The 27923-nt window shown below is 38.8% G+C and overlaps 1 protein-coding gene across 1 annotated transcript in view; it reads left to right on the top strand.

The window, feature by feature from the left end:
• The window catches only part of COL19A1 (collagen type XIX alpha 1 chain), a 1445738-nt gene that overhangs the window by 1355728 nt on the left and 62087 nt on the right, over nt 1-27923 (top strand). The window contains exons 46-47 of the mRNA XM_073569423.1: nt 14177-14212; nt 14337-14381. Coding sequence (XP_073425524.1) covers nt 14177-14212; nt 14337-14381 — 81 coding nt within the window. The remainder of the gene's footprint in view (nt 1-14176; nt 14213-14336; nt 14382-27923) is intronic.

Genomic DNA, 27923 nt, shown 5'->3' with positions numbered 1-27923 from the left:
GGCATTGCAGTGAGGGTAGGCAGCTGCAATTCCCTGCACAGCCTATTGGTCTTGGGCGTTAATGTACATTGAATTCTTAAAGGGATGCACCAGTACATCAGCACTATAGCCCCTTAGTAGTGGAGGTCCTAGAGGCCTAACCCTCACCCATTCTAAAGTAATAGCATATCCTAACCATATGAGTTTACCATATAGGATGGGAAAACCTCCTTAAAGAGTTAAATTGCAAATTCATCCCTCCTATGGTCTATTTGTCGTCTGTACTGTGAACGGTGGAGGAGAAACACTTGCAGGCTCCATTGTATAATGTTCCACTGTCAAGAACTAGCCAGCTTTTAAGTGAAATTATCTTTTTTTTTATTGTATTACGCATCCTACATTTTAGTTTAATTTAGCATTTACTTGTGTGACTGGGATATAAACATTAGCAATGCCGTTTGGTCCGTGGTAAATGCTATTATTTTCTTGTCATCCATGGTTATTATAAGATAGGAGGCTGAAAACATGAAGTAGACAGCGTGCGGCATATAATGTTCCTTCAATATGAGCGGATGAGCAGCATCTACAGCGCTGGTTTATCGACACTGCATTCTGCGGCTGCACAACTACAGGCAGCAGAACACCAGCGCAATAGTGTCTGGCACTTAGCTATTGAAGCTGTAAAACTCTGGGACCTTACACTTCTTATTTAGCCCACAAGCGTATCAATTGATGATTTAATAGGAGAAAGTTGCAATGAACTTTGATTCCACGGTATTCTAGCCTTTGCAGACATTCATTGCTGTGAAAGCTGAGAATAAATGTGTTGATATATCCAACACTACCATCTAGTGGCTTTCCATGTGCATACGAGAATTAGCTTCTATAATGCACCATATTGTAGTTTTCACACAAGCGTCTTCCGTTCTTCATTCTGACGTGAGATGCAAAAGAGAGCATTCACCAACAGTTCTCTTCTCTCAAGGTTCTCCATTGTTTTCTCTGACTGCTCACTGTATTGAAATTTGATTTCTTTTTTTCTTTTAAGATCTCTGAGCTAGCAATTGGCAGAACACTTTATATATTAATTTATAAAATGCAAATAATATGGTAACCTATAAAACACATCTTTAATATTTAGAGGCAGATCGCAGATCCCACATAAAATATATACAGTCATGACTGAAAATGTTGGCACCCATGCAATTGTTCCAGAAAATGAAGTATTTCTCCTGGAAAATTATTGCAATTACACATTTTGTTATACACATGTTTATTCCTTTGTGTGTATTGGAACAACACAAAAAATAGAGAAGAGAAGGCAAATTGAACATCATTTCACACAAAACCCCAAAATGGGCTGGACAAAATTGTTGGCACCCTCAATTTAATATTTGGTTACACATCCCTTGTAATAAATAACTCCAATCAATCGCTTCCTATAACCATCAACAAGCTTCTTACACGTCTCACCTGGAATTTTGGACCACTCATCTTTTGCAAACTGCTCTAGGTCTCTTATATTTTAAGGGTGCCTTCTACCAATGGCAATTTTAAGATCTCTCCAGTCTCCACATGTGTTCAATGCGATTGAGATCCAACTCATTGCTGGCCACTTCAGAACTCTCCAGCATTTTGTTTGCATTCATTTATGGGTGCTTCTTGAAATATGTTTGGGATCATTGTCCTACTGGAACACACATGACCTAAATGCAAAACCAGCTTTCTGACACTGGGTACTGCATTGCGACCCAAAATCCTATGATAATCTTCAGACTTCATGATGCCTTGCACACAGTCAAGGCACCCAGGGCCAGAGGCAGGAAAACAACCCCAAAGCATCTTTGAACTTCCACCATATTTGACTGTGTTCTTTTCCTTGTAGGACTCATTCAGTTTTCGATAAACAATACAATGATGTCCTTTACCAATCCACTCTATATTTGTCTCATCTTTCTACAAGACACTTTCCCAGAAGGATTTTGGCTTACTTGCATACATGTTGGTCAACTGTAAGCTACCTGTTTTACATCTCTGTGTCAGCAGTGGGCTTCTCCCGAGTCTCCACACATAGCATTTCATTCAAATGTCGACAGATAGTTCATGCTGACACTGATGTTTCCTGAGCCTGCGGGACAGCTTGAATTTCCTTGGAACTTGATTGGGGCCGCTTCTCCACTATCTGGACTATCCTGTGTTGCAACCTTTCATCAATTTTTCTCTGCCGTCCACTCCCAAGAAGATTAGGTACAGTATAATGGGTTGTAAAATTCTTGATTATGTTGTGCACTGTAGACAAAGGAACATCAAGATGTCACGCTGCAGCACTGCAGGTAAATGCAGAGTAACGCAAACTCCACTAGATGGCAGCAGAGTGGAGAGAGGGTTGGAATCCTGTTCAGAGCAGACCAGCAGCACTGCAGTGAGGCTACCACCAGGTGGCAGCAGAATAGCCAGACAAGCCGGGTCGATACCAAAGAGTAGCATAGCACCGAGGGGAATCTCACACACAGAGTCAGAGAAGCAAAAAAAAGTCAGTACCGGTCCGTAGCAGAAGTACTAGAAGGAAGGGACAGATTCAGGTCAGAGCCAAAACAGAGTCGAGTACCGGGGAGTCCAAACACACAGGGACACACAAGAGTCGGGACGGGTAGGAGAGGGGTACACAGACACAGGCAAAGTCAGCTAAACGCAGCAGGACAAGTCAGGATCTCACCAGAGCCAGCTACACACACCGTAGGCAGGAAATATAACTGGCACTTCCTGCAGGATGCAGCGCAGAGAAATAGCAGACCTGACACTAGAACGAGGCAAAGAAAGTTAATCCCTGAATGACCAGGCAGGGAAAGGAGAGACCAGACCCAAAACCAGGTCTGGATCATGACACAACATCTCTAAAGATGGATTTGTAATCTTGAGACTGTTGATATTTTTCAACAATTTTGGTTCTCAAGTCCTCAGATCGTTCTCTTTCTCTCTTTCTGTTCTTCGTGCTTTATATGGCACACACAGACACACAATTCAAAGACTGAGTCAACTTCTCCCCTTTTTATCTGGTTTCAGGTGTGATTTTTCTATTTCCCACACCTGTTACATACCACAGGGGAGTCTGAATGAGCATCATATGCTTGAAGCAAAGCTGTTTACCCACAATTTTGGAAAGGTGCCAACAATTTTGTCAGGCCCATTTTTGAGGTTTTGTATGAAATGATGTCTAATTTTCCTTTTTCTCAGTTTTATTGTGTTGTTCCAATACACAAAATGGAAATAAATATGTGTATAACAAAACATGTAATTGCAATAATTTTCTGGGAGAAATATTTCATTTTCCAGAGCAGTTTCAAGGGTGCCAACACTTTCAGAAGAAAGGATATCATACATCAAAAATTAACATAAAAAGTTGGAGAATTTAATTTTGAATCTGAACTGCAGTACTGTAGAAATAACGAAGAGTAATATGAATCCAGGCAGAGAAGGCTGCAGTAGATGTAGCATGTTCAGGGATTTTAGTGACGGGATTAACTATGCAAGAAATGTCTGTAGGAGAAAACGTAACACTTCTGGGCACAGTGTGGCAGATGATGCGAAAGCAGAAAAGCAAAAAAAGAGTCAAGACTAATCCATATATATGGTACGGTTTCAAAGTACTACTAGAACCCACTGCTGTTACCTCTGATTCACTGACAGAGATCATAAAGTCAGGAATGGTGTTAGATTTATGCTGAAGGAAGTTCACTTTGATTTCAAACAGTGATGTTTCATCCTTGCCAGAAGATCAGCTTTGTTACTGGTCCTGTGGAGTGATGTTTCATATAGTGAAAGCAATTAAAGGTGACTTCTGGTCTTTATACAAATAATCTAAATGAGCACATGGAGTCTCCTAGAGATGGCTTAAAATGGAAGCAAAGATGACAAAATGGAGCCTCAGATTATCTCCATGGACATAGAAGCAAGTATTAAGACCAACAAAAGAGAACACTGAACGAGACTGTAAAAGATCCAAAAAAAACACTTCTGTGGCAGTACCTAGGGAGTTCAACTATTTCAGTGAAAAGGAAATTGTTAAAAGCATTAAAACAAGAATAATAAGATGCTTTACAATTGAGGACAGCTGTGTCAAAGCAAAGATATAGAATAAAATTCTCAAGCTGCAACTTCCTCTGTTAAGAAACATAAGGAAGATCTGTATGAAGGAATCTGTTCCTAATTCATGTTGCCCAAACTATGGGCAGCATTAATCAGAGCCTGAGTGCACAATTGCAGCCAGGTATATTTCCTCTAAAATGCTATGGTATATCAAAGAAATATAGTTAGATGATCCTGCTAGGAACCATTGCTGAAGATGAGATTTGTTGATTCTGGGGCTGTCGTAGGTGGTTGACAGGTCTCTCACTATGGCTGGATCTTCAAACTATATTTTCTCTGAAACACTACAGCATTGCTGAAAAGTATACAGGTGCTTCTCGCAAAATTAGAATATCATCACAAAGTTAAATTATTTCAGTTCTTCAATACAAAAAGTGAAACTCATATATTGTATAGAGTCACTACAAACAGAGTGATCTATTTCAAGTGTTTATTTCTGTTAATGTTGATGATTATGGCTTACAGCCAATGAAAATCCAAAAGTCATTATCTCAGTAAATTAGAATAATTAACAAAAAACACCTGCAAAGGCTTCCTAAGTGTTTAAAGAGGTCCCTTAATCTGTTTCAGTAGACTCCACAATCATGGAGAAGACTGCTGACTTGACAGATGTTCAGAAGACAGTCATTGACACACTCAACATGACTGTTGCTAAAGAAACATTGCTAAACATTGCTAAAGAAACTGGCTGTTCACAGAGTGCTGTATCCAAGCGTATTAATGGAAGGTTGAGTGGAAGGAAAAAGTGTGGTAGAAAAAGGTGCACAAGTAACCGGGATAACCGCAGCCTTGAAAGGATTGTTAAGAAAACAATTTGGGGTAGATTCACAAGGAGTGTGAAGCAGACAGCGTCACCGCATAAGATAATCAGGCGTCTTACCTGAGCAGGCACCGGGGATATGTAGCAGTGGGCGCCGCCATGTTGGAGGCGGGGCTAGCACATCACATTACCCAGCAGGCCGCGCGCTGTGTGCTCGTACCCGACGCCGAGGAAGCCGGAGGCCGGGTGCGGGGATGCGCCGAGGAGCACGCCGGACAGAGCGCACAGAGAGGTAAGCAGGAGCAGGGGCCGGTGTCATGACAGAGTGGACTACTGCTGGAGTCATTGCTTCAAGAGCCACCACACACAGACTTATCCAGAGCATGGGCTGCAAGTGTCACATTCCTTGTGTCAAGCTACTCATGACCAATAGACAACATCAAAAGCATCTTACCTGGGTCAAGGAGGAAAAAAACTGGACTGTTGCTCAGTGGTCCAAGTTGTTGTTTTCAGATGAAAGTAAATTTTGCATTTCATTTGGAAATCAAGGTCCCAGAGTCTGGAGAAAGAGTGGTGAGGCACACAATCCAAGATGCTTCAGGTCTAGTGTGAAGTCTCCACAATCAGTGATGGTTTGGGGAGCCATGTCATCTGCTGTTGTAGGTCCACTGTGTTTTATCGAGACCAAAGTCAGCGCAGCCGTCTACCAGGAAAGTTTAGAGCACTTTATGCTTCCCTCTGCCGACAAGCTTTTTGGAGATGGAAATTTCATTCTCCAGCACAACTTGTCACCTGTCCACACTGCCTAAAGTACCTTTAACTGGTTTAAAAACAACAGTATCACTGTGCTTGATTGGCCAGCAAACTCGCCTAATCTTAACCCCATAGAGAATCTATGGGGTTTTGGCAAGAGGAAAATGGGAGACACCAGACCCCACAATGCAGATGAGGTGAAGGCTGCTATCAAACCAACCTGGGCTTCCATAACACCTCAGAGTGCCACAGGCTGATCGCTTCCATGCCATGCTGCGTTGATGCAGTAATTGATGCAAAAGGAGCCCGGATCAAGTAGTGAGTGCATTTACTGAACATACATTTCAGTAGGCCAACACTTCAAATTTTAAAATCATTTTTCAAGCTGGTGTTATAAAGTATTTTAATTTACTGAGATAATGACTTTTGGGTTTTCATTGGCTGTAAGCCATAATCATCAACATTAACAGAAATAAACACTTGAAATACATCACTCTGTTTGTAATGACTCCATATAATATGAGTTTCACTTTTTTGTATTAACCCCTTCCCTCCCCTTCTTTCCAGAGCCATAACTTTTTATTTTACCATAAAAATGGCCATGTGAGGGCTTGTTTTTTGCGGGATGAGTTGTACTTTTGAACAACACCATTGGTTCTCCATGTCTTGTACTACAAAATGGGAAAAAATTCCAAGAGCGATGAAATTGCAAAAAAAGTGCAATCCCACACTTGCTTTTTGCTTGGCTTTTTTGCTAGGTTTACTAAATGCTAAAAGTGACTTGTCCTTATGATTCTTCAGGTCATTTTGAGTTCATAGACACCAAATATGTCTAGGTTCTTTTTTATCTAAGTGATGAAAAAAATTCCAAAGTTTGTTAAAAAAAAAAAATTGCGCCATCTTCGAAGATCCGTAGCATCTCCATTTTTCGTGATCTGGGGTTGGGTGAGGGCTTATTTTTTGCACACCGAGCTGACATTTTAATTATACCACATTTGTGCAGATATATTCTTTTAATCGCCCGTTATTGCATTTTAATGCAATGTCACAGCGACCAAAAAAACATAATTCTGGCGTTTTTTTACTGCTACGCCGTTTAGCGATTGGGTTAATCCTTTTTTATATTGATAGTTTGGGGGCGATTCTGAATGCGGCAATACCTAATATGTGTCTGTGTGATTTTTTTTTAATTGATTTAGTTTGAATGGGGCAAAAGGGGGGTGATTTAAACTTTTATATTTTTTTACTTTTTTCATATTTTTTAAAACATTTTTTTTAATTTTGGCATGCTTCAATAGCCTCCATGGGAGGCTAGAAGCATCCCATACTTGATTGGCTCTGCTACATATAGGCAATGAGCAGATTGCCTATATGTAGCAGAAATACAGCATTGTTTTGAGCGCCGACCACTGGATGGCGCTCATAGCAATGCGGCATCAACAACCATAGAGGTCTTTTAGAAGACCTCTTGTTGTTATGCCCCTGTCACATGATCGGGGGTCAGCGATGCACGCATTTCCGGCTGCGCAGCCAGAAACGCAGGTTAAATGCATCTGTCTGTGTTTGACTTTAGTGTTTAACGGGTTAATAGGCACAAATGGATCGCAATTCCACCTACACCTATTGTGGGCACATGTCAGCTGTTCAAAACAGCTGACATGTCCCGGATTTGATGTGGGCTCACCGCTGGAGCACTCATCAAAGCGGGGGAGACATCCAATGACGGGCTATGCCCATCATTGGACATTACGGGGTTAAAAAACGGAAATGAATTAACTGTTTGATGATATTCTAATTTTGTGAGAAGCACCTGTATTTCTGGCTACAAATATTCAGCCAGGTTCAGAGTCTTGCTTCCCACAGTTTGGATGGCATGAATCAGGTGACATGTTTCCTTTAAACAAATGTTATATTGATGCATTAATAGCATTAAGAATGGGAGCGGTTGGGGATTCAGATATACGAGTATTTGTAGATATTCCAATTTGAGCCTTGACAATGTGAAACCATTAAAGAGAATCTGTCAGCATCTTTTTGCTATTTAATATGAGAGCAGCATATTATATGGAAAGAGAGCCTGATTATCACAATGTGTCACTTACTAGGCTGTGTACTGTAGTTTGAATACAATCAGTATATTATCAACAGGTATTTATCACTGCCTGACTAGGTCTCACGTGCAGGCCAGTCCAGCTAATCTGTGTAACTGCAGTCTCACTCCTGACTGTTAGCTTGCTGATAATTCACAACGTACCAAGGAAGCTGACAATCAGGGGTGTGGGTGGGGTTATACACAGCTCAGCATTCTGACCACTGCTATTTGTACAGCAGAGAAAACTGGGATTCTATCAAAAATACTCCAAGCCATCCAGTAACTTATAACATCACTGGAATCAGGTTATCTGACCCTACATCATGCTGCTCTCATACTACATAGGAAAAACCTGCTGACAGATTCTCTTTAAGTGAAATGTAGAGTTTAGAAATCCTATCGTTGCTTGAAGATTTTAACTAATGAATATACGGTAATATACAAATTGGGGGCAAAATTATGAATACATTCTGCTTCTACAAATGGCTGCCCTATACCTCTAACCTTTCCATTATTTGCAGCAATGTCTTCTTTAGAAAAAAGCTAGAAATATCATTTCAAGAGTTGACCTTCAAAGCGCCTTCCATCACACAAATACATGCAGAAATTAGCAGACAAGATCAGAAAACCTTAATTTAGAAAAAAATCAAATACTCACATACAGACATGGCCCTTTTAATGCTAAAATCAATATCTATTTCTTACTTCCAATCTGATCCTGCACTACCAGCTCAGGTCAGATTCTCTCCCTGTTTACTTTACAGTTCAAAAAATGCAATTTTGTTATTTTTTTCCATTGACCTATATGGAAAAGAAAAAAATACAATTTAATAAAAAACATTTTAAAGGCGGTATTGCAGATGTTATATATAGTAAAAGTTCTTTAAAAGTTAAAAGCATTTGATAATTTAATAGTAACTCCAAAAACTGACTCAAACCATATCTTAGAGTAAGCGCACATTACATCTTTTTCAAGTGGATTCCAATGTGGAAACTGTCTGAAATACCTGTCAAAAAGTTCAAAACAATTAACCCATGAATTTCTATGTAAAAACAACTTGTGGTTTATATGTTTAGGCTTTTCAGGTTTCTAATAACACCAAGAGGTTAAAAGAAGTGAAGTGTCTAATATTCTTGCATTTTCCGCTAAGAAAGTCAATAGTAAATCTCCAAAGACTCCTGGAAGAAGAACGGATGTTTTTTGGAAAGTTTTGAAAATGCTTTTTCTTAAAAAAAATGCTAGCGGTTTCTTTTTCAATGAAGTGAAAATTAACCAAAAAACAGTAAAAAGACCACAAAAAACATGGAAAAAATGCTCCAAAAATACTGATGGTTAAAATAATCAGAAAAACAAACAGTTAACTATAGAAGTAACAACTTAAAGGATACCTTAGGAAAAAAACTTCTTGAAAAACTTGTTGGGTTTGCCTGAGTTTAAAAGATATTGTGTATGAGTAGTATTATAAGGCCATGTGCTTATGTTAACTTTTTGATCAGTATTTTACATCAGTATTTGTAAGTTAACCCCTTTACCCCCAGGGGTGGTTAATGACAAGGCCAATTTTTAAAATTCTGACCACTGTCCCTTTATGAAGTAATAACTCTGGAACACTTCCATGGATCCTGGTGACTCTGACAATGTTTTCTCGTAAAATATTGTACTTCATGAATGTGGTAAAATTTATTTGATATGACTTGCGTTTTTTTGGGAAAAAAATAGAAATTTGGCAAAAATTTCCAAAATTTGGAAATTTTCCAACTTTGAGTTTTTATGCCCTTTAATCACACAGATATTTAACACAAAATACTTTATAAGTAACATTTCCCACATGTCTACTTTACATCAGCACAATTTTGGAACCAAATTTTTTTTGTTAGGAAGTTATAAGGGTTAAAATTTAAACAGCGATTTCTCATTTTTACAGCACCATTTTTTTTAGGGACCACATCACATTTGAAGTCACTTTGAGCGGTCTATATGATAGAAAATACCAAAAGTGACATCATTCTTAAAACTGCATGCCTCAAGGTGCTCCAAACCACATTATTAGTTTTAGTTTATTAACCCTTCTGGTGCTTCACAGGAATTTTTGGGATGTTTAAAAAAAAGAACATTTAACTTTTTTCACAAAAAAATTACTTCAGATCCAAATTTTTTTTTTCTCAGGGGTAAGAGGAGAAATTGGACCCCAAAAGTTATTGTACAATTTTTCCTGAGTACGCTGATACCCCACATGTGGGAGAGAACCACTGTTTAGACGCATGGCAGAGCTAGGAAGGGAAGGAGCGCCGTTTGACTTTTCAATGCAAAATTGTCTGGAATTGAGATCAGATGCCATATTGTGTTTGGAGAGCCCCTGATGTGCCTAAAGAGTGGAAACCCCACACAAGTGACACCATTTTGGAAACTAGACCCCCAAGGAACTTATCTAGATGTGTGGTGGCCACTTTGAACCCCCAAGGGCTTCACAGAAGTTTATAAGGTAGAGCCGTAAAATTTAAAAAAATCATATTTTTTCCACAAAAATGATTTTTCCCACCTAATTTCTATTTTTCCAAGGGTAACAGGAGAAACTGGACCACAAAAGTTATTTTGCAATTTATCCTGAGTATGCTGATACTCCATATGTGGGGATAAACCACTGGGCGCATGGCAGAGCTCGGAAGGGAAGGAGCGCCGTTTGACTTTTTCAACGTAAATTGGCTGGAATTCAGATCGGATGCCATGTTGTGTTTGGACAGCCCCTGATGTGCCTAAACAATGGAAACCCTCCAAAAGTGACACCATTTTGGAAACTAGACCCCCTAAGGAATTTATCTAGATGTGTGGTGAGAACTTGAACCCCCCAAGTGTTTCACTAAAGTTTATAACGCCCGGGCGAGAAAATAAAAAATCATATTTTTTCCAACAAAAATGATTTTTTTAACCCACAATTTTTTATTTTCCCAACGATAACAGGAGAAATTGGACCCCAAAAGTTGTTTTCCAATTTGTCCTAAGTGCACTGGTACCCCATATGTGCGCGAAAACTACTGTTTGGGCGCATGGCAGAGAAGAGAAGTAGTGATGTTTTGAAATGTAGACTTTGATGGATTGGTCTGCAGGCATCATGTTGTGTTTCGAGAGCCCCTGATGTGCCTAAACAGTGGAACCCCCCACAAGTGACCACATTTTGGAAACTAGACCCCCCAAGGAATTTATCTAGATGTGCCTTAACAGTGGCAATGCCCAACAAGTGCCCCCTTTTTGGAACTAATCTTCTGCTTCCTGGTATGTGAATTTTATAAGTGACCCCAGATATCACTGCAGCTCAGCCTGGCTGGGAACAGAGCCCAGTGACTGGAGGTAACCTCTATGACATCACCCCCGGTTACTGATGCTGCGTTCCCAGCAGCTCATTCACTAGTGGTTCTCAGCGTTGCATCTTGGCACAGTCCAGTTTGAAAACTAATGTTTTTATGTTTGGGTGCTGTCACACACTAAAAGACGCTTTTTATTGCAAAAAATTGTTTTTGCATCACCACATTTTGAGAACTATAATTTTTCCATATTTTGGCCCACAGAGTCATGTGGGTTCTAGTTTTTTTGTGGTACGAACTGACGTTTTTATTGGTAACATTTTCGGGCACATGATTTTTTTATAGTTTTTTTATTCTGATTTTTGGGAGACAGAATGATGAAAAACCTGCAATTCATGAATTTCTTTTTTGGGGGGTTAATACCATTCCATATGTGGTAAAATTGATAAGGCAGTTTTATTCTTCGGGTCAGTACGATGACAGCGATATGTTATTTATATCATTTTTTTCTGTTTTGTTGCTTTTATACAATAATAACTATTTTATAGAAAAAATATTTTTTTTGCATCACTTTATTCTGAGAGCTATAACTTTTTTATTTTTCCACTAATGGAGCTGTATGGCAGCTTGTTTTTTGCGGGACAAGATGACGTTTTCAACGGTACCATGATTATTTATATCCGCCTTTTTGATCGCGTGTTATTCCACTTTTTGTTCGGCGGTATGATGGTAAAACATTGTTTTTTGCCTTGTTTTATTTAATGGTGTTCACTAAGGGGTTAACTAATGGGACAGTTTAATAGGTCGGGTCGTTACCAAATATGTGTACTTTTACTGTTTACTTTTTTTTCATTCAAATATTTATTTAGAAATAGAATATATTGATTTTTTTATTATTTTTACAATTATTTTAAAATTTTATTTTTACTTTTCCCTAACTTTTTTACTTAGTACCATTATGGGACAATAATTTTTTGCAGGATGATTGCTTCTATAATATGCGGATGAAGCAGCATCTGCGTCATACTGCGAAGTCTCCGATACAAAAGCAGAGGGGCTGACAATCCCTGTGCTGGCTCCCAAAGGCTGCAATCTTGTTAGATTGCAGTATTTTGGGGCTTAAAGTGCCGGGAGCGGTCTGTTCAACTCCTGGTTTTGTCTTACAAATACTGATGTAAAAACTCACCAAATACTGAACTTGTGAATGTGACCTAATGATTTACAGTGTCTTTGATTTGTCTTAAGTATCAGCATGACAACAAATGAAATTAAATATTCTGTAATTAGTCAGTGTTTGCATAAGTATATAGTATGCTAATAATATAACTAAAGGTTTTCATTGCTCCAATACATTTTAAAGAAGCACTTCTGTCAAAGTTTTTATCTTCTTAGGCTATGTGCCCACGTAGCGTTTTAAATCGGACACTAAAAACCGGACTCCTTCCCTGAAATCGCGTGTTTTTTTCCGCGCGATTTTACAGCGATTATGTTCACGATTTTGCCGCGATTTTCACATGCGAAATTCAAGCACTTTCCAAGCGATCTGTAGCATCACTTGGAAAGTGATTGACAGGTTGGTCACACTCGTCAAACATAGTGTTTGACAAGTGTGACCAGCTTTTTACTATTGAGGCCGCCTATGCGGCATCAATAGTAAAAGATAGAATGCTAAAAATGATAAAAAAATAAAAAATCGGGGTATATTTACCATCCGACGTCCCGCGCTGTCTCAGCGACAGTCCCATTCCCAGCGATGCCTTGCGAGACCTGTGATGACGTTGGTCTCGCGTTGCTATAGTGATCTCAGGAGACCACTAGAGTAATGCGAGACTACGTCATCACAGGTCCTTGCCCTAAGGCATTACTGGGAACGCTGAGGCCCGGGAAGGCTGCGTGTGACACCGGAAGGTAAATATACCCTGATTTTTTATTTTTTATTCTTTTTTTTACAGGGGTATGGTACCCAGGGCCTGGAGGACAGTCTCCTCTCCTCCACACCGTGGGTACCATCCGCACATGAGACGCTTAACTTTGCGCATGGTTGGCATAGCCACATGTGGGAAGTAAGCGGTTCTCATGCATTCCTATGGGTGCGAAATAGCGGCAATTTTTTTGCGATTCCGCAAAAAGAATGAGCATGCTGTGATTTTTTCCGTGATGCAATTCTGCCGCTGAAAAAAGTGCAGCATTAGCACAGCATGTGCGGAATGCCATAGGAATGCATGGGGTGCGTTCTGTACGAGTTTTTAAAATGTTTTCGCAGCATTTTCGCACCAAAAATCGTGGCAAAAATGATTAAAAATCGCATCGTGGGCACACAGCCTCAATGTATTGCAATCATCATATTATATTGGCACTATGTACTTACAATTGCTGATTTTGTCTTTCTGCTCAGCTAATTCTTCTCCTTTCCATTAGGTCTATGACTTCACGTGATTAAACACTGACTAGCTGTATTCTTCTATGCTCCATATAGAAACAGGAGGTCTATTTTCCCTGTATGGGTCACGAGTCACTGCAAAAGTCCCTGGCTGGGAGCAGCTGGGTCAGGAGTTGAAGTGGGAAATGATAAATGCAGGCATAAAATAATTCCTGTTTCCACATAAAGTGGAGAATACAGAAGAATTAACTGGATAGAAGGGAAAATGAGCAATTGTAAGTCCACAGAGCTGTATAATATGATGATTGCAATATATTAAGAGGATGAAACCATTGATGGAAGGAGTACTTCTTTAACCATAATATATTTGAGAATGTTGTTAGTATAGGAACCTTTATTGATTATATTTTAGTGTTATTTACTGCAGTATACTTAATGGAGTTCTTCAAAGACTAAATGCAAAGCATTGCATGGCATCAATTTTCTGTTATTTCTACCATAAGCTTTTCTGTATTTGCTAAATAAAGTAACATTTCCATGATAAAAAAAATTCAATTTTAGATAAATTTTATTTTGTTTGTTGTACAAGATTTCTATCAGTTTTTGCAACTTGCAGACTTTGATAAATAGTCCCTATAATCACCCTTACTGGGTACATAGTGTGCGCTTTTTCATAGCTTGATGAGGAAAGAGAACTGATGATCTAAAACTCATGTGCGGCTATGCAATGCAATTCAGCGACTAAAATTCCATATATCATTTCTAGGGAAGAAACGGAAATGATGGATTACCAGGTTCACCGGTGAGTCATGTTTAATTTCATTGCTTGTAATAACTTCAGTGAACAAACAATAACATTTTTGTTGCAATTTTCATTTTTTTTTTCTCCAAAATCTTTTAAATAAATATCTCTTTCTATTTTTTAGGGGGTCCCAGGACGGCCAGGAGACAGAGGTCCAAAAGGAGAACGTGTAAGTTTTTAAAAACATTTTCTTGACTAACATTTGTATCAATAGCTAAACGAACAGAGATCAGTTTAACATGTCACCACCTGACATATTAGAATTTGTGATCATTTCATATTACATATTGTTCACATAGGGACAATGTTAAACACTGTTTCTAAAACACTATTACTAAAGGCTAAGAAAGGCAATACTTTCATAAGTTGCTTCTATGCAACAGTGCTCCAAATCAGCAACATCCATCTACACAGATATAGGGGTAAACTGTGCATCAAGCATAATTCATCCATTTACTGCATGGTGCTGATGAAATTCATAATGTATTTGCAGAATAATTGGAGCTTCATTTTTGTTGTAATGAAAATATCTTGCTTTTCTTGCTATGAGGTTAGATGATACAATTCTGGCTCCATGCAATCAACATTAGAAGGAGTTTTGTATTCATGTATTTATTCAGTATAATATTTATCAACTATGGTCTGAAGCCTAGGTGTCCCACTAAACACTGGAACAGGTGTCTTGATTCCCTGTTCCTCTTCCCTGTGGTTGAAATTGAATGGAGTGTGGTGTGTATAGCGATCAGGAAGGCAGAGATGGTCATAAACCACCTCTGCTTTCACTACGGAAAGTCCAGCTGAATGTGACAGTTGGCTTCCTGCTCCTGATCTAATGCAACTGCTTACTCTGCAATAATATTTTAGAACATGATTGCAGAGTAATATATGGACAACCTGGATATTTTAGGATATGTCCCCATGGTCAGTAATCGGCAGTGCTTTGAACACAGCACATGTCCGCTTCGTCCAAAGTGGGGCCGGCTTTTGTACACGTGGTGATTCCGAATGTGTTCATTGAACTGTGCGGATTCACCGCGTTTAATACATTGTCTGGGTGAACTTTATCTTGTGGAGACTTGCATCTCCGCAAGATAAATTGACATGCTGCTGTCTGGAAAGACACGCTGCATGTCTGTCTCCGCAGGGAAGCCGCGGGCATCGGTGCACACATAGAAGACATGGGATTCCTTGAAATCCCATCCACTATGCTGTAAAATCTGGCCCCTGTGGGTTGGATGCTGTGGATGTACGCAGCATCTATCCCGCAGCGTTTACTGACCGTGGGAACATACCCTAAGTCTATTGGAGGTCCCAAAGAGTTTAAAATCTAAAAAATAAAGAAATACTAGCCCATAAAAATCAAGAAATAGGAAATTAAACATATTTGGGGTAGCTGCATCTGTAAAAGTTCAATATATTAAAATATAAAATGAACTAACACATATGGTAAAAGATAAAGAAAAAATCTAAATTCCATTACTGTGCTTTTTCAGTTGGGACAACTCCACCATATAATGAAATAAACTAAAAGTGTTGAATGTACCCCCAAATCAGTAAAAATTAAGCTTGCACAGCAAAAATCATGTCCTCACCCAGCTTTATCGACTGCAAAATTAAAATGTTATGGATCTCAGAAAATGATGACAAAAGCCCAATTTTTATAATCTTAAATAAAAAAAATTGCAAGTTTGGTATCACTGCAATTGTACTGACCTACAGAATCACTTTACAAAGCAACTTTTATTTTTTCGAATGAATAACGTAAGAGCAAAACACAACAAACAATGGTAGAAATGTGGGATTTTTTCACCATTTCATGGAATTTTAAATTGCATGGTAAAAAACAATGGTGCTGTTCAAAATGATAAATCGTCCCACAAAAAAATCCCTCATACACTTATGTCAAACATACAGTTGAGAAAAAAAGGGTTTAGTCAGCCACCAATTGTGCAAGTTCTCCTACTTAAAAAGATGAGAGAGGCTTGTAATTGACATCATAGACCACAGCTATGAGAGTTAAAATGAGAAAACAAATCCAGAAAATCACCTTGTCTGATTTGGCAAGATTTATTTTTACAATTCTGGTGGAAAATAAGTGTTTGGTCACCTAAAAACATGTAAGATTTCTGGCTCTCACAGGCCTGTAACTTCTTCTTTAAGTAGCTCCTCTGTCCTCCACTCATTACCTGTAGTAATGGCACCTGTTTGAACTTATTAGCATGAAAGACACCTGTCCACAACCTCAAACAGTCACACTCCATACTCCACTATGGTGAAGACCAAAGAGCTGTCGAAGGACACCAGAAACAAAATTGTAGCTCTGCACCAGGTTGAGAAATTGAATCTGCGATAGGCAAGCAGCTTGGTGTGATGAAATCAACTGTGGGAGCAATAATAAGAAAATAGAAGACATACAAGTCCACTGATAATCTCTCTCGACCTAGGGCTCTACACAAGATCTCCCCCATGGGGTTAAAATGATCACTAGAATGGTGAGCAAAAATCCCAGAACCACATGGGGGGACCTAGTGAATCACCTGCATAGAGCTGAGACCACTGTAACAAAGGCTACCATCAGTAACACACTACGCCACCAGGGAGTCAGATCCTGCAGTGCCAGATGTGTCCCCCTGCTTAAGCCAGTACTTGTCCAGGCCTATCTGAAGTTTGCTAGAGATCATTTGGATTATCCAGAAGTGTACTGGGAGAATGTCATATGAAAACACTTGTTGTGTTTTGAGGAGAAAGAATGCTGAATTGCATCCAAAGAACACCATACGTACTGTGAAGCATTAGGGTGGCAACATCAAGCTTTGAGGCTGTTTCTCTGCAAGAGGGACCAGGACAACTGATCCATGTACATGAAAGAATGAATGGGGCCATGTATTTTGAGATTTTGAGTGCAAACCTCCTTGAATCGGCAAGGGCATTGAAGATGAAATGTGGATGGGTCTTTCAGCATGATAGTGATCCCAAGCACACTGCCAGGGCAATGAAGGAATGGCTTCATAAGAAGCATATGAAGGTCCTGGAGTGGCCTAGCCAGTCTCCAGATCTTAACCCCATAGAAAACCATTGGAGGAATTTGAAAATCCATGTTGCCCAGCCACAGGCCTAAAACATCACTGCTCTAGAGGAGATATGTATGGAGGAATGGGCCAAAATACCACTAACAGTGTGTGCCAACCTTATGAAGACTTACAGAAAACATTTGACTTCTGTCATTGCTAACAAAGGATATATAACAAAATATTGAGATGAACTTTTGTTAATGACCAAATGCTTATTTTCCACCATAATTTGAAAAATAACTCTTACCAAATCAGACAAGGTGATTTTCTGGATTTGTTTTTTCATTTTGATTCTCATTGTTGTGGTCTACCTATGATGTCAATTAAAGGCCTCGCTCACCTTTTAAGTGGGAGAACTTGCACAATTGGAATAAATACTATTTTCCCCACTATATAATGTTATGGCTTTTGAAAGAAAGGGAAGAAAAAATGAATTAAAAAAATCACATGAAGTGCATAATTTTGTATGCTTGCAGCTATCATTAACCCCTTCATGACATGCACCATATATATACAATGCTACAGGAGCTGTGTTCCCGCAAACCACCCTATATATGGCACCGTGATCACGCAGGCTCACTCTATAAGCTTACGCGATTGAGTGCGAGTCTCATCTCTATGTGAGAGCTGACACCCTGCAGCAGTGCCCAACATCGGTGCTGGCACCATTTGTGGGCGTTTATCCCTTGTGATACCGCTGTCACTAATGACAGCGACATCACAGGGCATTGTAGAGGGAGGGAGCTCCCTCTGTTCTCCAATCTGCACAACATGATGCGATCGCGTCATGCCGATGGTCTCCATGCTGACTCCAGGCCGAAAGATGGCCGCAGGGTCACCCAGGGACAGTGGGCTGTCAGCTCACGCTGAGAGCACAAGCTGACACGCCTCCTCCCTGCATGTCAGATGCTGTTCTAATGCTCTGCAATGCATTGTAGAGTATTAGATCAGAGATCTGTAGGTTTGAAATTGATGTCCCATCCTGGGAAAATGTAAAAAAGTTTAAAAAAAGTTAATACAAATTGTAAAATTATTTTTTAAAAAGCACAAAATAAAGAGCAAAAAAAGGAAAAAATATTAATCTAATAAATACATTTATTTATGTAAAAAAAAAAGAAGTACATGTTTTGTATTGCCATGTGCAGAACAACCTGACTTATAAAACTCTCCAGCTAGTTAACTACTTCAGTGAACACTAATTAAAAAAAAAATGAAGCAAAAGACTATGCTTTGGCATTGTACCGGCAAACAAGAAGTGGAATAAAACACAATCAAAAAGACCAATCTAAATAAAAATGGTATGTCTGAAAATGGCATCTTGTCCCACAAAAAGCAAGCCACCATACAGCTCAATAAGCAAAAAATGAAAAAATCAATTATTTTTTCAAAAAAATTTTATTGTGCAAAAGCACCAAAACATAAACTATATATATAAAAAAACTATACAGTCATATGTTAAAGTTTGGGCACCCCTATTAATGTTAACCTTTTTTCTTTATAACAATTTTGGTTTTTGCAACAGCTATTTCAGTTTCATATATCTAATAACTGATGGACTCAGTTATATTTCTGGATTCAAATGAAGTTTATTGTATTAATAGAAAATGTGCAATCTGTATTTTAGCAAAATTTGACCGGTGCAAAAGTATGGGCACCGCAGCATAAAAGTGACATTAATATTTCGTAGATCCTCCTTTTGCAAAAATAACAGCCTCTAGTCGCTTCCTGTAGCTATTAATGAGTTCCTGGATCCTGAATGAAAGTATTTGTGACCATTCCTGTTTACAAAACAATTCCAGTTCAGTTAAGTTTGATGGTCGCCTAGCATGGACAGCCTGCTTCAAATCATCCCACAGATGTTCAATGATATTCAGGTCTGGGGACTGGGATGGCCATTCCAGAACATTGTAATTGTTCCTCTGCATGAATGCCTGAGTAGATTTGGAGCGGTGTTTTGGATCATTGTCTTGCTGAAATATCCATCCCCTGTGTAACTTCAACTTCGTCACTGATTCTTGCACATTATTGTCAAGAATCTGCTGATACTGAGTTGAATCCATGTGACCCTCAACTTTAACAAGATTCCCGGTGCCGGCATTGGCCACACAGCCCCAAAGCATGATGGAACCTCCACCAAATTTTACTGTGGGTAGCAAGTGTTTTTCTTAGACTGCTGTATTTTTTAGCCTCCATGCATAACACCTTTTTGTATGACCAAACAACTCAATCTTTGTTTCATCAGTCCACAGGACCTTCTTCCAAAATGTAACTGGCTTGTCCAAATGTGCTTTTGCATACCTCAGGCGACTCTGTTTGTGGCGTGCTTCTAGAAACGGCTTCTTTCTCATCACTCTCCCATACAGCTTCTCCTTGTGCAAAGTGTGCTGTATTGTTGACCAATGCACAGTGACACCATCTGCAGCAAGATGATGCTGCAGGTCTTTGGAGGTGGTCTGTGGATTGTCCTTGACTGTTCTCACCATTCTTCTTCTCTACTTTTCTGATATTTTTCTTGGCCTGCCACTTCTGGGCTTAACAAGAACTGTAACTGTGTTCTTCCATTTCCTTACTATGTTCCTCACAGTGGAAACTGACAGGTTAAATCTCTGAGACAACTTTTTGTATCCTTCCCCTGAAAAGCTATGTTGAATAATCTTTGTTTTCTGATCATTTGAGAGTTGTTTTGAGGAGCCCATGATGCCACTCTTCATAGGAGAATCAAATAGGAGAACTACTTGCAAGTGGCCACCTTAAATACCTTTTCTCATGATTTGATACACCTTGCTATGAAGTTCAAAGCTCAATGAGGTCACAAAACCACTTTAGTGCTTCAGGAAGTCAGTAAAAAGTAGTTAGGAGTGTTCAAATCAAGAAAATGATAAGGGTGCCCATACTTTTGCACCGGTCAAATTTTGTTTAAATGCAGATTGCACATTTTCTGTTAGTACAATAAACCTCATTTGAATCCAGAAACATAACTGAGTCCATCAGTTATTAGATATATGAAACTGAAATAGCTGTTGCAAAAAACAAAATTGTTATAAAGAAAAAAGGTTAACATTAATAGGGGTGCCCAAACTTTAACATATGACTGTATAAATGTGTTATCACTGTAATCACATTGACTGGAAGCATAAAGCTGCCTTACTAATTTTACCACACGCGGAACGGCATAAAAAGAACCGAAAAAAAAAATTGCTGTTTTGTGCTCATCATGCCTCCCAAAAATCGGAATGGAAAGCGATCAAAAATGTCATGTGCCCAAAAATAGTACCAATAAATAAGTTAACTCGTTCTACAAAAAACAAGCCCTCACATGACTATGTCAGCCGAAATATGGAAAAATTATGGCAAAATATCAAAATATTGCAATGCTTAAAAGCGTTTTTTAGTGTGTGACAGCAGCCAACCATAAAAAAGCTATAAATGTGGTATTGCTGCAATCGCACCAACCCGAACAATAAAGTTGTTGAATCACTTATATCACACAAAGCACAGCATAAAAAATAAATAAAACTAATTCTTCATCTGCTGTTGAATTTTTCACTCTTCCTCCCAAAGATCGCAGATAGGCTCGACTCACATTTATCCTGTACTCTACGCAGAGCGCTTACACCAAGGTTTCCATGTAAATTTCTGAAAAACATAATTCAGACGGAATCTTCAGTGGAGATTCCCTATAATGAGGCAGATGGAGGCACTGTCGATGCCAGGTGGCTGCTTATGATCCAGCAGTTTTCATCTTTTTAGACATGCAGAAAAGCGAAGTTTACCACAGTTTTGTGCACCTCTAAACGGAAGTTCATCGCTGAACAGAGGCCAGAAGCAGTCCAAAGTAACTTTGCTGCCACATAATAGTGAATGGATCCCTCTAGGTTCCCATCTTAATCACGTCACTCGCAGATTTAGATGTACACTCCAAAGTAAGTGCTTGGCGTAGAGCACCGGATAAATGTGTTCCCAAATGTTATGTAAAAGGTTCCCTACAAAAGCTTCAACTCAATCCAAAAATACAAGTCCCCGCTCAGCTCCGTCATCTGTTAATGGAAATATAGGGGGCTTTCAAGTTAAGATAGTACAAAGGCTCTGGAAAAGAGCTATAGCTCCTCCTGAAGTTAGCATGATGTGTCTTTCATCTGATGTGCAAAGCTTACTTTGCCGAATACTGCATTTGCAGTCCTCAACTTTGCTTATTTCTTTGGCTTTTCTTCAAAAGAGCTTGTACAACACATCTTGTAACCCCAGTTTGCTTTAAAATGTTTTCCTTTGGGAGGCCTTACTGATTCAGTATAAATACCATTAACATTAACATTAAACTGCCTCCCACAATTTCACCTTTGTAGCAGAATTTAGCGGTTCCTCATCCAGTTTTAATCATCCTGTTTCAACCTACATGTAAAAATGATTGCCATTGTCACCTGTTTGGTTAATTATACACCTGACTATAATTCTACAAAATCCCTGACTTTTGTGCAAGTGTACCTAGAAGAATTAATTCTATCTTTGAGGCAGCACACCAAATATTGATTTGATTTAGATATCTCTTTTGCGGATTCACTTTGCGTTTTGGTAATCGATAAAGATAAATTATTAACACTTCTATTGTCTAAAGCATTCTTACTTTGCAGGATTTCTTCCACAGCTGCTCAAAACCTTTTATATAGATATAAATGTCTATATATAGGTATATAGAGATATAAGTGGAAATGTGAGTATAAATATATACAGTATCTAACTGGTACATATAGAGGTTTATTTTTTTATTCCAGTCTAAGGTTTTCATCAGGAAAATATCATACACCAATAGATTACAGTTTGAAAAAAGCTTTATAATGACAATATTCATGATGTTTCACCTTCCCCCTTCCCCAAAGCGTGAATTAATCCATTGACACATCCAATATAATCAAATTTTGTTTTGTGTTCTGATGTACATTGCATACAGCTTTAAAAATCCATTAGATACTGACATACAGATGGGATATTTAACAAAAAAAACGTAGACGCAAATGTCTGAAAATGAGCATAGCATGCATAAAAAGGTTTCTGTACCATATAAATACCAGCAATATGTAATGGAATATATTAGAACAGATTCCTAATGGCCTTCAGCCTCCTTATAATGTGTTGTGCTCGATTTCTATCATGCTCTATTCTCATACGACGTCCAGTGAAATGTTTATTTGACTTGATTTTAGATAAATTCGTGCAAAATTCATAGCAGGGTAAATTTCAGCAAATAGAAGAACATCATGCTGCCGATGTGCAGGCCTGCTGTGAATAATTTCTATGTTCGATGCCAGGAGAAGTGGTCTCATTAGATGACCATTTGTCTGAAGCTACAAATGTAAACGAATATGAAAATGCTTTATTTAATTAGTGTAATTTTAACGGTGGCTTTTCAAGTTTCATTTCTGTTGTGCTCCATTTTTCTTTTGAAGTGTTGTTTGAGTTGTCTGATTTCTTTCATTATTGACAATGAAGCTGGTAGAGATGGATGCTCCAAATTAGAAAGCTTAGTGACTCCCTGGGCTCCAATTCATGACTCATTAATTCATGACATTGCGCACGCTGATGCATGTGTAATTAGCAGTGTTTGTGCATCCCTAGTGGCTGTGGTTCTGCTAGCCTTTGTACACAGTGCTCTCCTCCTAAATACTCCTCACCTCATCATAGGAATCAAACCTGCATATCTGCCAGGAAATGAGACCACAGGTAATATTCAAGCAATGTGAAGCCTGTTAGATTGCTTAGGATAATGTTATGGAATATACCTATTTACAATACAGCCTCCTCATTATCAATTTTATTTTATTAACTTTAAATATTGTTTTACATTTGTGAACAAAAATTCTGGCCAAATTTTTATTTCAGTTGTGCAGCATATTTATAGAAATGCACCGTTGGTGTGTACATGCTGGTGTTGAGTAGGACCCTGATGAGCAGACAGCAGATAGCATGGTGATAGAGTATGGCTGTACTGTACTGTGTGACCTTTTTAGGGTGAGTGCACTCAGTGCGGATTCAGCTGCGGATTTTTTCACGCGGAATTGCAGGTAAATCCGCAGGTAAAATGACCTGCGATTTACCTGCGGATTTGCCTGCGGTTTACCCCTGCGTTTTGACACCTGTGCAATGGAATAGGTGTCAAAACGGTGTGGAATCCACAGAAAGAATTAGCATGCTGCAGATTTAAAACCGCAGCTAATCCGCGCAGAAAAATCCACAGCATGTGCCCTGCGGTTTTTAAAACTGTACCTTGCTTGCGGGTCTGCAGAGGCAAATCCGCTGCGGATCCGCAGAAAAATCCACATCGTGTGCACACACCCTTAGATGGTCTTATGTAATTTTTCTCCTATAATTCTCCATGTTGTGATGATATGTAAATAATTGTTGCTTTATATCCCTTGTAAAACAGGTAATTCTCCCAATATGTCACTGGTGATTCTGCTGAAGGCTACTTTCTCACGTTCAGTATTTGGTCAGTATTTTACATCAGTATTCGTAAGCCAAAACCAAGAGTGGGTGACAAATACAAAAGTGGTGACGTGTTTCTATTATACTTTTCCTCTGATTGTTCCACTCCTGGTTTTGGCTTACACATACTGATGTAAGATACTAACCAAATACTGAATGTGTAAGCATGGCCAAAAGCTGACATCTGCAACATGCAGATATCTTTCATACTGTAACATAGAAAACAAATCTTTCAGCATGTATGCCAAGTTAGGTTCACTACATATCTGTGTTGATGTCCAGCACATATAGTACTGTGGAAAAGTTTTAGGCAGGTGTGCAAAAATTTTGCAAAGTAAGAATACTTTCAAAAATAGAAGTGTTAGTGCAAGATGAGTGAACAAAAGAGAGATCTAAATCAAATCAATATTTGGAGTGATCGTCCTTCGCCTTCAAAATAGCATAAAGGAAGCAATTCTTATAGGCATACATGCACACAGTTTTTATAGTAACTTGGCAGTGAGGTTCTTCCAAACATCTTGGAGAACTAACCACAGATCTTGTGTGAATCTAGACTTGTTCAAATCCTTTTTATCTGTTCATGTCATCCCACACATACTCAATTATCTTGAGGTCAGGGCTCTTTCAGAATCATCTCATCACTTCGAGGACTCTTTTATTTGTTTATGCTGAAGACAGTTCAAAATCTCATTGGATATACAGCTCTGGCAAAAATTAAGAGACCACCACATCAAAACCCTGTCATGGGCAGCCCATTCTCCAGACCTGAACCCTATTGAAAACCTCTGGAATGTAATCAAGAGGATGATGGCTAGTCACAAGCCAGCAAACAAAGAAGAGCTGCTTAAACTTTTGCACCAGAAGCAGTGTGAAAGACTGGTGGCAAGCATGCCAAGATGTATGAAAGCTGTTTTTAAAAATCATGGTTACTCCACAAAATATTGATTTCTGAACTCTTCCTGTGTTAAAACATTAATATTGCTGTTTCTAAATGATTATGATCTTATTCTCTTTGCATTATTTGAGGTCTGAAAGCACTGTTATTTTTTTTTCCATGTTGAACATTTATGCTTTTCAGAAAAAAAAACAAAATTTATTGCTTGGAAAATCAGAGACATGTTGTCAGAAGTTTGTAGACTAAAAGAACAATTTACATTTTACTCAAAAATATACCTAAAACGACAAAAATCAGATAATCTGAACATTTGAAAGTGGTCTCTTAATTTTTGCCAGAGCTGTATGTTTAGGATCAATGTCTTGCTTCAAAATAAAATTAGAATCAATTAGGCATCTCTCAGATTGCATTGTATTATGAATAATTGTCTGCCTATATTTATCAGCATTAGAGAAATCAAGAAATGTACAACATTGATGACCAAAAAAGCATTGGCTGGCCAAGGAAATTTAGTGTAGCAGATGAGAAATACATCATGCTTACAACTCTTTAAAATCAAAAGATACCATGGAATTCCATCAGCACAGAACGGGCAGCAACCAGTGGGACCTAGCTACATCTATCTACAGGGTGGGAAATTTATATGGATACACCTAAATAAAATGGGAATGGTTGGTGATATCAACTTCGTGTTGGATTGTCAATGCAACCCTCTTCTCCCACTCTAGACACACTGATAGCAACACCACAGAAATGCTAGCACAGGCTCCCAGTATCCGTTGTTTCAGATGCTGCACATCTCGTATCTTCACAGCATAGACAATTGCATTCAGATTACCCAAAAGATAAAAGTCTAAGAGGGTCAGATCGGGAGACCTTGGTGGCCATTCAACTGGCCCACAATGACCAATCCACTTTCCAGGAAACTGTTCATGTAGGAATGCTCGGACCTGACACGCATAATTGATGGTGTGGTATATGGGGTACAAAGATAGTGGGGCCATTCTTCATCAATGGAACCCTCATTGCCACTGGATATCTTAAATTGCTACATGATATGTTGCCCTCTTTATGCACTGAAGATGGCACGTTCCCTGAGTTTTTCCGGTAAGATCGTGCACCACCACATTATGGGTGTCAGGTCCGAGCATTCCTACAAGGTATCTGACCCCCTTAGACTAGCATTTATTCTGCGTTGTTGCTATCAGTGTGTCAAGAGTGGGAGAAGAGGTTTGCATTGACAGTCCAACACAATGGGCAGCACTTTGAACACATTTTATATGTGGTCATAAACGTGTAAATAACTCATGCAAGAATAAAGTTATGGTAAAACAAAGCACACCATTGATTTTCATGTGAAATTCTCAATAAGTTTGATGTGTCACATGACTCTCCAAATAAAGTTTGATCCAAAATGGCTGACTTCAAAATGGCCACCATGGTCACTACCCATCTTGAAAAGTTTCCACCCTCCCATATACTAATGTGCCACAAGCAGGAAGTTGATATCACCAACTATTCCCATTTTGTTTATTGTATCCACATAAATGGCCCACCCTGTAGTGTTTGGAGAAGTCTGGCCAGAAGTGGCATTCGTAGAAGCATTGTGTCTAAACGTGACATGAAAAGAAGACTAAGTGACTCAACTATGCTAAAAAATATAGGAATTGGAGAGCAGAAAATGCCAGCAGATACTCTGGACTGATGAGTGAAAATGTAAAATATTTGCTGTAACAGACATTTGCTGCTGAAGGGCTGGTGAGTGATAAAATAATGATTGTTGGCAGGCAACTGTGAAGTAGATGGAAGTTCTTTGCAAGTTTGGGGCTGCATTTCAGCAAATAGAGTTTGGAATGTGTTCAAGATTAAAGATGTCCTAAATTATAAGAAAAACATAAAAATACTTATCCATCATGCAATACCATCAGGGAGGTGTCTGTCTTTGGATTCAAATTTAGTTCTGCAGCAGGATAACTATCCCAAACAGACAACCCATATCATTAAAAACTTTCTTCAACATAAAGGACAAGGAGTCGAAGAACTGATAATATACTTCTGAGTGCCCTGATCTCAACATCATTGAGTCTGTGTGGAATTATATGAAGAGACAGAAGGTTTGCAGATTACTTCTCCAAATTCTTTGGAATAACTTCTGTGAAGATTTCATTCCAAAACTATATGGAAGTGTGCCTAGAAGGATCAATGCTGTTCTAAATCGGTAGTTATCCAAATATTGTTTTGATTTAGATTTATGTTTTGTTTATTTTTATTTACTTTATTCACTTATATAGCACCATTAATTCCACAGCACTTTACATATATTTTCAGCACTATCCACATTGGGACTCACAATCAAATTCACTCATCAGTATGTCTTAGGGGTGTGGGCGGAAGCCAGAGACCCAGAGAAAACTCACAGGGAGAACATATAAACTCCTTGCAGATGTTGTCCTTGGTTGTATTTGAACCCAAGATCCCAACACTGCAAAGTTGCAGTGCTAACAACTGAGCCACTGGTCATTGTTTATTGACTTTGCAATTTGTTAATTGATGCCTAAAGATTAAATTTAAGAGTGGTAAAGAAGATGTAATCACCTAGAAACTGTTCTACTGGTTTATTGTATTTTATACATTCCTCTATTGTGCTGTGAATTGGTGTAGAGGGAAATGTACTGTAATTCCAATAAAACTATAGTAGTTGTTATTGTGCATATTGATATTTGCAGACACTAGTTGACACTAGTTGAGAGGGAGTTTAAGATTCAGTGGGGAAAAAAAAGTATTTAGTCAGCCACCAATTTTGCAAGTTATCCCACTTAAAAGATGAGAGAGGCCTGTAATTGACATCACCACAACTATGAGAGTCAAAATGAGAAAACAAATCCAGAAAATCACCTTGTCTGATTTGGCAAGATTTATATTTGCAAATTAAGGTGGAAAATAAGTATCTGGTCACCTAAAAAACATGCAAGATTTCTGGCTTTCACAGACCTGTAACTTCTTCTTTAAGAGGCTCCTCTGTCCTCCACTCATTACCTGTAGCAATGGCACCTGTTTGAACTTGTTATCAGTATAAAAGACACCTGTCCACAGCCTCAAACAGTCACACTCCAAACTCCACTATGGTGAAGAGTAGACCAAAGAGCTGTCGAAGGACACCAGAAACAAAATTGTAGCCCTGCTCCAGGCTGGGAAGACAGGATCTGCAATAGGCATGATGTTGCCACCCCCATGCTTTCCAAACTGCAGGGGAGAAAAGACAAAAGAC

The sequence above is a fragment of the Dendrobates tinctorius genome, unplaced genomic scaffold, assembly GCF_039654945.1.
Source record: "Dendrobates tinctorius isolate UK_male_01 unplaced genomic scaffold, ASM3965494v1 ptg000024l, whole genome shotgun sequence".
NCBI lineage: Eukaryota > Metazoa > Chordata > Amphibia > Anura > Dendrobatidae > Dendrobates > Dendrobates tinctorius.
Note: the sequence above shows the minus strand (reverse complement) of the source record. Positions and strands in the feature narration are given on the sequence as shown.